Source organism: Myotis daubentonii, chromosome X (genome assembly GCF_963259705.1).
Source record: "Myotis daubentonii chromosome X, mMyoDau2.1, whole genome shotgun sequence".
In the NCBI taxonomy this organism is placed as follows: domain Eukaryota; kingdom Metazoa; phylum Chordata; class Mammalia; order Chiroptera; family Vespertilionidae; genus Myotis; species Myotis daubentonii.
This window is the reverse complement of record NC_081861.1, coordinates 40,086,650-40,096,265: the sequence shown is the minus strand read 5'-3', so window position 1 is coordinate 40,096,265 and position 9,616 is coordinate 40,086,650. Positions and strand designations below refer to the sequence as shown.

Sequence of the window (9,616 nt, the reverse complement as noted above, 5' to 3'; positions counted from 1 at the left end):
GCGGGCCACCGTCGTTTCCGCCGCTGTACGTGACCCCGCCCAGCCGCGGGGCTCAGTGGGAAAGGATCGAAGTCGGTCGCTTTTCGGGACCTGGAGGTGTTTTTCTGGCCTTGGGAACCTTGCCGCGATGTGGTTCGAGATTCTCCCCGGGCTTGCTGTCATGGGCGTGTGCTTGCTCATCCCCGGCATTGCCACCGCGCACATTCACAAGTTCAGCAATGGGGGCAAGGTGAGGCGGCAGCCGCGGCGGCTCCGCGGCCCGGCGTTACGTAAGGGGCCATGGCTTGGGGAGGTCATTAGCATCCGGAACCTCCGTGGGAGAAGGGGGATACCGAGGTCGCCCCCCCCTCCCTTTTCCGTATTGCCTAAAAGCGGAGGTTTGCGGAACGAAGCCCGACGGAAACAACATTCTACTAGCAAAACCCGGCTAGTTGTTGGGTGGAGAAGAGTGGGCCGGAGGGCCGAGTAGACTGGGGCTTGGAAAAGTAGAGGAGCAGAGGTTAGGTCCAGACTCCTCCTTAGAGGAGGGAGGTGTCACTTCCGCTTGCCCCCACTCGTAGTCTTTCATGCTCGATTTTGATTTTAACTCCTTGTATTCACATTTTAGTAACTTCTCATTCTTCTTCCCCAACCTTAGTTAGGTTTTTACTTTGAACATTTTTTTTATCCCCCATTTTCTCTTGCCTTTAAGAATGTACCTCAAGATCCTGGTTTTTTTTCCCCCATGTTGTAATTACCCCCTCTTCCTAGTCCTTTATATCATCTCTAGGGTACAGAGTATAAATGTGTTTGCTTTTGGGTTTTGTGGTTGTCCTTCACAAAATCGCTGTTTTCTTTCCATTAGGTCCCAAAAAGAAACAAGTAGTTATGTCGTTAAGAGGGCGTGGGGGAGGGGAGGAAAGAAAAAATACCCAGGTTAAAATAGAAAGTGTAAATTACCATGTTAATTCTAAAGTTTGGTGGTCCGATTTTTTTTTTTTAACGGAGGGGAGAGAGGGGGTGGGAGGGAGGAGGAGGAGGGAGAGAGAGAGAAACATCAATTCAACAGACACATCCATTGGTTGCTTTCCACTTGCACCCAGATTGTGTGGGGGATGGAACCTGCAACCCAGGTACATGCCCTTGACTGTGCCCTTGACAGGAAATTGAACGTGGGACCCTTTGGAGCTCTGGCTCACACTCAAACCACTTACCTACACCGGCCAGGACAGTGGTCTGATTTTATTTAGGATTCTAGTCTTATATTGTTAATTTGGTTTTTGTTTCAGTAATGATTCCATTATTCTATAATGTCACTTACTAAAGTTCTAATATTCCTCTATTGGATCACTCATCTTAAAATTGCAATAATTATTTTTTTTAATTGTAGGAGAAAAGGGTAGCCTATCATTCATATCACTGGTCTTTGATGGAAAGAGATAAGCGAGTCTCTGGAGTTAATCGTTACTATGTGTCAAAGGTAAGATAGCTCTGATGCTACTAGGTATCTGCCAGGGTGGCGGTGGGTTCTAGTAATGTTTTGCCAAAGGTCTTACAGTGCTAATTGAATTTTCATTTTCTTGCCTGCTAGTAAGGTTGAGCAGCCTTTTTCACATTTACTGATTGTATTTCTTGTTCTGTGGATTATTTGCTTATATACTTTACTTGCTCTGTTCCCTTTTTTATTTATAGGATTTCTTTATGTGTTTTGGATGTTAAGCTTGTCTTTTTTACATGTACAAATATTTTTTCCAGTTTCCTGCTTGTCTTTATAATAATAGTTTTTTGTTGTTGTTCATCCTCACCCAAGGATATTTTTTTAAAGTATATATTTATTTATTTAAAAATATTTTTTATTTCAGAGGGAGAGAGATAGAAACATCAATGATGTGAGAGAATCATTGATCAGCTGCCTCCTGCACACCCCACACTGGGGATCTAGCCTGCAACCCGGGCATGTGCTCTGACTGGGAATTGAACTGTGACCCCCTACTTCATAGGTCAATGCTCAGCCACTGAGCCATGCTGGCCGGGCATACCCTAGGACTGTGGTCGGCAAACTGCGGCTCGCAAGCCAAATGCGGCTCTTTGGCCCCTTGAGTGTGGCTCTTCCACAAAATACCATGTACAGTGCGATGGAAACTTCGTGGCCCATGCGCAGAAGTCGGTATTTTGTGGAAGAGCCACATTCAAGGGGCCAAAGAGCTGCATGTGGCTCGTGAACCGCAGTTTGCCGACCACTGCCCTAGGATATTTTTTCATTGATTTTGAGAGATAGCGGAAGGGAAGGAGACAGAGAGAGAGAGAGAGAGAGAGAGAGAGAGAGAGAGAAAGAGAGAAACATCGATTGGTTGCCTCTTGCATGCTCACTGACCTGGGCTGGGGATGGAGCCTGCAGCCAAGGTATGTGCTTGGGACCCTTCAGTCTGAGGGCCGACGCTCTATCTATTGAGCCAAACTGGCTGAGGCTGATAGTAGTTTTTTAAGTTCAATGTTCAGTTTGTATTTTATTATTCTTTTTTTTTTTTTTTTTTTTTTTTTTTTTAATTAAATCTTTATTGTTCAGATTATTACATTTGTTCCTTTTTTCCCCCCCCCATAACTCCCCTCCTCCCAGTTCCCGCCCTACCCTCCGCCCTCACTCCCCACCCACTGTCCTCATCCATAGGTGCACGATTTTTGTCCAGTCTCTTCCCACATCTCCCACACCCCTTCCCCCCCCAAGAATAGTCAGTCCATTCCCTTTCTATGTCCCTGATTCTATTATAATCACCAGTTCATTCTGTTCATCAGATTATTTATTCACTTGATTCTTAGATTCACTTGTTGATAGATGCATGTTTGTTGTTCATAATTTGTATCTTTACCTTTTTCTTCCTCTTCCTCTTCTTAAAGGATACCTTTCAGCATTTCATATAATCCTGGTTTGGTGGTGATGAACTCCTTTAGCTTTTCCTTATCTGTGAAGCTCTTTATCTGACCTTCAATTCTGAATGATAGCTTTGCTGGATAAAGTAATCTTGGTTGTAGGTTCTTGGTATTCATCACTTTGAATATTTCTTGCCACTCCCTTCTGGCCTGCAAAGTTTCTGTTGAGAAATCAGCTGACAGTCGTATGGGTATTCCCTTGTAGGTAACTGAGTTTCTTTCTCTTGCTGTTTTTAAGATTCTCTCTTTATCTTTTGCTCTTGGCATTTTAATGATGATGTGTCTTGGTGTGGTCCTCTTTGGATTCCTTTTGTTTGGGGTTCTCCGCGCTTCTTGGACCTGTAAGTCCATTTCTTTCACCAGGTGGGGGAAGTTTTCTGTCATTATTTCTTCAAATAGGTTTTCAATATCTTTGTCTCTCTCATCTTCTGGCACCCCTATAATTCTGATGTTGGTACGCTTGAAGCTGTCCCAGAGGCTCCTTACACTATCCTCGCATTTTTGGATTCTTTTTTCATTTTGCTTTTCCGGTTGGATGTTTTTTGCTTCCTCGCATTTCAAATCATTGACTTGATTCTTGCGCTCCTCTGGTCTGCTGTCGGGCGTCTGTATAATATTCGTTATTTCAGTCCGTGTGTGCTTAATTTCTAGTTGGTTCCCCAATATAAGATCGAGGGTCTTATTAGTTTTCGTGTAGAGCTCATTAAGTTTATCGGCAGCTTCTAAACAGTTCTTGAGAGACCTTAAAAGTGTGGTTCTGAACTCTATTTCTTCCATTGACAATTTTGTCCTGTTTCTTTGTCTCCGCATTTTGTTATGCTTCCTTGGTGCACCCCCTAGTGGTCTTTGTTCGCAGTCTTATAGATAAATCTTGATTGCTGTAGCTAATTCCAGGGAGGGTTTGACCTCCAGGCCAAGTGGCTATGAGATTCAGCTGTGTCAGCAGTGAGAGAACTTCTGTCCTCTAGGGAGGTGCTAATCTAGCCTTTGCCTGAGGCTATCCGGCAAATGCCTTTGGGCAGGGCGGGTCGAACAGGATCAACAGTGTGGGCCGGAGAGAGCAGTTATGGCGGCTCTCAGTCCTGTCCCAAGGGGCTCTGCCTCTCTGAGTCCCAGCACCCGCTGCAAAGCTCGGAGAGAAAGCTGCACTCGCTCTGACCGAAGCCAGACAGTCCCGCTTCTTCCGCCTGAGTCTGGGTCCCTAAAGACTCGCCCGGATCTGGAGCTCAGAGTCTGCGACTCCCTCCCGATTGAAAACAACAACCGCGCCCTCCGCCGCCAGCCCGCTCCGCGCACTCCGCACCTCAGAATTTGACTTCAGCACTGCGCCTCCTCTGAGTGTCCGTATGCGTTTCTCTTTCCTCCTAGTTGTAGGACTTCCACTCAGCCAGCGCCCCTGTGGTTCTGGGTGATGTCCCTTCCGTTTTTTGGTTTCACTTTTGAAGTAGTTGTTCAAAGCAGCAAACTCCGGCGTTAACCTATGCCGCCATCTTGGTTCTCTCTTATTATTCTTAATGTTGGGTTTTATGTCTTGTTTACAAATGGGCTTCCTATTTAAGATTATAAAAATATATTCTTCCAATTTCTCCAAATACTGTTACAGTTTCTGTTTTCTTTCTTTTTGTTTTTGTTTACATTTAAAGCTTTGACCCATCTACAGGTCATTTTGGGATATAATGTGGAGGCAGAATTTAACTTTCCTTTTTTTCCAAGAGATAGGCAGTTATCACAATAATCTATTTATAGATCAATTCATTTTTTATTTGAAATACCACTCTGGTAAACTAAATTTCCATGTACACTTGGGCCTGTTTCACAAATGTGCTGTTCTATACACCATTGGTTTGCAAATTCCTGCACTAATATCATACAAATGTAAAGATTCACTATTATTTTCTATTTGAATGAATAATATGAAATTGCTGTTTTTGTGGTTCAAAAATGACCAAGTAGAAGCATAGGGGAGATAGTCAATAATATTGTAATAACTATGGTGCAAAGTAGGTACTGGAAATATGAGGGTGGAACACTTTGTAAAGTACATAATTGTGAAACTAGTACAAAATAATATTGAATGTAAACTGTAATTGAAAAAAAAATTTAAGAAGTGAAGTGGAAATCCAAAATATGACCAATTTAGTAGCATCTTCATATGGTTCAACCTAATAGTATGTTCTAATATATTGTAGGAGTTCATCTTCATTACTCTTTTTAAAAATTTTACATTTTTATATTTTCCCTTTGCTCATTTATTCCTCACAACAAATTTAGTTAAATATTAATCCCATTTCATAGATGAGAGAACACAGGGTCACTGGTTAAATCACTATGAGGACTCAAATTAGGTGATCTATCTCAGTGTAGTGTTTTTTGAGACTCTAGTCTAAAGAACATGGTAATAGCTATCTACTCATGTTGAACAGTATTTCTCAGTGTGGTCCACGAATAACCATCATAATCTGGCATACAAGATACAATGCAGGCTCCTAGGCCTCTGGCCCGACCAGACAAATTAGGATTTCTATAAAGTGGCTCCTAGGACTATGTAAGTTTAATTTACCTTAAGGTGATTCTTCCTGCAGTAGTAATCAAAATACCTGGACTGTGTTATTTTAATACCTGAAAGAAATGTCATCACTAATCTTTTTTTTCTTTATTGATTAAGGTATTACATATGTGTCCTTAACCCCCCATTGCCCCCCCCCCCGTTCATGCCCTCACCCCCCTGGTGTCTGTGTCCATTGGTTAGGCTTATATGCCTGCATACCAGTCCTTTGGTTGATCTCTCCTCCTTACCCCTCCCCTCCCCTACCTTCCCTCTGAGGTTTGACTGTCTGATCCATGCTTCTCTGTCTCTGGATCTGTTTTTGTTCATCAGTTTATGCTGTTCATTATAATCCACAAATGCTAATCACTAATCTTTTACTCTATAATTTCTGAAGTATTTGGTTGTGAACTGATTTAGATAGAGTGGGTCTTCTGAATAACTAGTGTCATGTTATGCGTACATAGGACAAGAGTTCTGGAGTTGGGGGGCCTTGAACTTGAATTCTGGCTCTGCTACTTCCTTACTAACTTTTTTTTTTCTTTTTTTTTTTTTAATTAAATCTTTATTGTTCAGATTATTACATTTGTTCCTTTTTTTCCCCCCCCATAACTCCCCTCCTCCCAGTTCCCGCCCCACCCTCCGCCCTCACTCCCCACCCACTGTCCTCATCCATAGGTGCACGATTTTTGTCCAGTCTCTTCCCACATCTCCCACACCCCTTTCCCCCCCAAGAATAGTCAGTCCATTCCCTTTCTATGTCCCTGATTCTATTATGATCACCAGATTATTTATTCACTTGATTCTTAGATTCACTTGTTGATAGATGCATATTTGTTGTTCATAATTTGTATCTTTACCTTTTTCTTCCTCTTCCTCTTCTTAAAGGATACCCTTCAGCATTTCATATAATGCTGGTTTGGTGGTGATGAACTCCTTTAGCTTTTTCTTATCTGTGAAGCTCTTTATCTGACCTTCTATTTTGAATGATAGCTTTGCTGGATAAAGTAATCTTGGTTGTAGGTTCTTGGCATTCATCACTTTGAATATTTCTTGCCACTCTCTTCTGGCCTGCATGGTTTCTGTTGAGAAATCAGCTGACAGTCGTATGGGTACTCCCTTGTAGGTAACTGACTGTCTTTCTCTTGCTGCTTTTAAGATTCTCTCTTTGTCTTTTGCTCTTGGCATTTTAATTATGCTGTGTCTTGGTGTGGTCCTCTTTGGATTCCTTTTGTTTGGGGTTCTCCGCGCTTCTTGGACCTGTAAGTCCATTTCTTTCACCAGGTGGGGGAAGTTTTCTGTCATTATTTCTTCAAATAGGTTTTCAATATCTTGCTCTCTCTCATCTTCTGGCACCCCTATAATTCTGATGTTGGTACGCTTGAAGCTGTCCCAGAGGCTCCTTACACTATCCTCGCATTTTTGGATTCTTTTTTCATTTTGCTTTTCCGGTTGGATGTTTTTTGCTTCCTCGCATTTCACATCATTGACTTGATTCTTGCGCTCCTCTGGTCTGCTGTCGGGCGTCTGTATAATATTCGTTATTTCAGTCCGTGTGTGCTTAATTTCTAGTTGGTTCCCCAATATAAGATCGAGGGTCTTATTAGTTTTCGTGTAGATCTCATTAAGTTTATCGGCAGCTTCTAAACAGTTCTTGAGAGACCTTAAAAGTGTGGTTCTGAACTCTATTTCTTCCATTGACAATTTTGTCCTGTTTCTTTGTCTCCGCATTTTGTTATGCTTCCTTGGTGCACCCCCTAGTGGTCTTTGTTCGCAGTCTTATAGATAAATCTTGATTGTTGTAGCTAATTCCAGGGAGGGTTTGACCTCCAGGCCAAGTGGCTATGAGAATCAGCTGTGTCAGCAGTGAGAGAACTTCTGTCCTCTAGGGAGGTGCTAATCTAGCCTTTGCCTGAGGCTATCCGGCAAATGCCTCTGTGCAGGGCTTGGGTAGGGCGGGTCGCACAGGATCAACAGGGTGGGCCGGAGAGAGCAGTTATGGCGGCTCTCAGTCCTGTCCCCAGGGTCTCTGCCTCTCTGAGTCCCAGCACCCGCTGCAAAGCTGGGAGAGAAAGCTGCACTCGTTCTGACCGAAGCCAGACAGTCCCGCTTCTCCCGTTTGAGTCTGGGTCCCTAAAGACTCGCCCGGATCTGGTGCTCAGAGTCTGCGACTCCCTCCCGATTGAAAACAACAACCTCGCCCTCCGCCGCCAGCCCCCTCCGAGCACTCCGCACCTCAGAATTTGACTTCAGCACTGTGCCTCCTCTGAGTGTCCGTGTGCGTTTCTCTTTCCTCCTAGTTGTAGGACTTCCACTCAGCCAGCGTTCCTGTGGTTCTGGGTGATGTCCGTTCCGTGTTTTAGTTTCACTTTTGAAGTAGTTGTTCAAAGCAGCAAACTCCGGCGTTAACCTATGCCGCCATCTTGGTTCTCCACTTCCTTACTAACTTAAACAACTTTTAACCTCGCCATTCCTCCTTTTTCAACCTGTAAAAATAAGTGAAATGAGGCTAATAGTATTTTCCTCATGTTGACTATTATTTTATACAACGGTTTTTCCTTACTGTTCTCTGACTCTCTCAGAGTGCTTTAGAGAAGGATCCAGATAGTAAATACTTGGCTTGCTTTAGTTCTGATTGCAGGGGGAAGGTCTTTTCATATAAAGTGGTATGTTTGCTGCTATCAGAAAATGAAAACTAGCCCAGCTTGTGTGGCTCAGTGGCTGCGTGGACCTATGCACCAGGAGATCTCGGGTTTGATTCCTGGTCAGGGCACATGCCTGGGTTTCAGGCTTAATCCCCAGTAGGGGGTGTGCAGGAGGCAGCCGATAGATGTTGATGTTTCTCTCTCCCTCTCCTTTCCTCTCTCTAAAAATCAATAAAAACATTTTTAAAAAAATATATTTTATTGATTTTTTACAGAGAGGAAGGGAGAGAGATAGAGAGCCAGAAACATCGATGAGAGAGAAACATCGATCAGCCGCCTCCTGCACATCTCCTACTGGGGATGTGCCCGCAACCAACGTACATGCCCTTGACCGGAATCGAACCTAGGACCTTTCGGTCCTCAGGCCGACGCTCTATCCACTGAGCCAAACCGGTTTCGGCTAATAAAAACATTTTTAAAAAAAGAAAATGAAAACTAGAAGTCATTATAAGTTATTCTTTCTTACTTTAGTGATTATAAAATTCAGTCTAAGTTATTGTTTCAGTGAAAGAAATGTGGGATGTAAAAGTACTTTACTAACAGAATGCCATTTGGTGACACTAGAAATAAGAGTACATGTAGATCTTTGACGGTAACAGAATTCTCACATTTTTCTTTTTAATTTGTTTTTCAGGGTTTGGAGAATATTGATTAAGGAAGCACTTCCTGATTAATTAAAAATAACTCAGCTTTGCTCATCTACTCCTGCTAAAAGGTTATGCAGTATATTATGTAATGCATAATAAAAGTTAAAAAGTAAAATCAAAGGTCTTTTTTATTTTTTAAAATATGACTCCACAAGATCAAGCAGTCTACCCAAGGTAGCTTTAGCACTTAAAAAAAAACCCCAAGAAGGTAGCTGAGCCGTGTAAAATTATAGACATAATGTATACCAAGCACCTATTACTATGCCAGTGCCTAATGTGTCATAAATGGTAGTTGCTGCTATTGTAATAGATATTTAAAGACATTTTTTTCTAGTTCCTTTTCTGGGTGAATCAAATACTATTTAAAATTCCAGTTAGGATGCTTTTAAAACTGAGACTGCACTTCCTTTCAGTTTTCATGCATTCTCTATCTAACACATAATATTTGCTTAAGTGTTGATTTTTGTTTTAGTGGTAGAGCAGCAACAATCATTATGTTTATTAAAATAAATGTACTGAGCCCTAACAGGTTTGGCTTAGTGGATAGAGCAGGGGTGGGCAAACTTTTTGACTCGAGGGCCACAATGGGTTCTTAAACTGGACCGGAGGGCCGGAACAAAAGCATGGATGGAGTGTTTGTGTGAACTAATATAAATTCAAAGTAAACATCATTACATAAAAGGGTACGGTCTTTTTTTTTTTTTAGTTTTATTCATTTCAAACGGGCTGGATACAGCCCGCGGGCAGTATTTTGCCTACGGCTGGGATAGAGCATCGGCCTATGGACTGAAAGGTCCCGGGTTTGATTCCAA

The 9,616-nt window shown here is 42.5% G+C and overlaps 1 protein-coding gene across 1 annotated transcript; it reads left to right on the top strand.

Annotated features, from left to right (window-relative positions):
* The first annotated feature begins 25 nt into the window (after positions 1–25).
* NDUFA1 (NADH:ubiquinone oxidoreductase subunit A1) lies at positions 26–8,924 on the top strand. Its single transcript, XM_059679714.1, has 3 exons — positions 26–229; positions 1,370–1,459; positions 8,792–8,924. Exons 1-3 carry the CDS (start codon positions 128–130, stop codon positions 8,810–8,812), a joined length of 213 nt encoding a protein of 70 aa, XP_059535697.1. The 5' UTR covers positions 26–127; the 3' UTR covers positions 8,813–8,924.
* Positions 8,925–9,616: the final 692 nt, after the last annotated feature.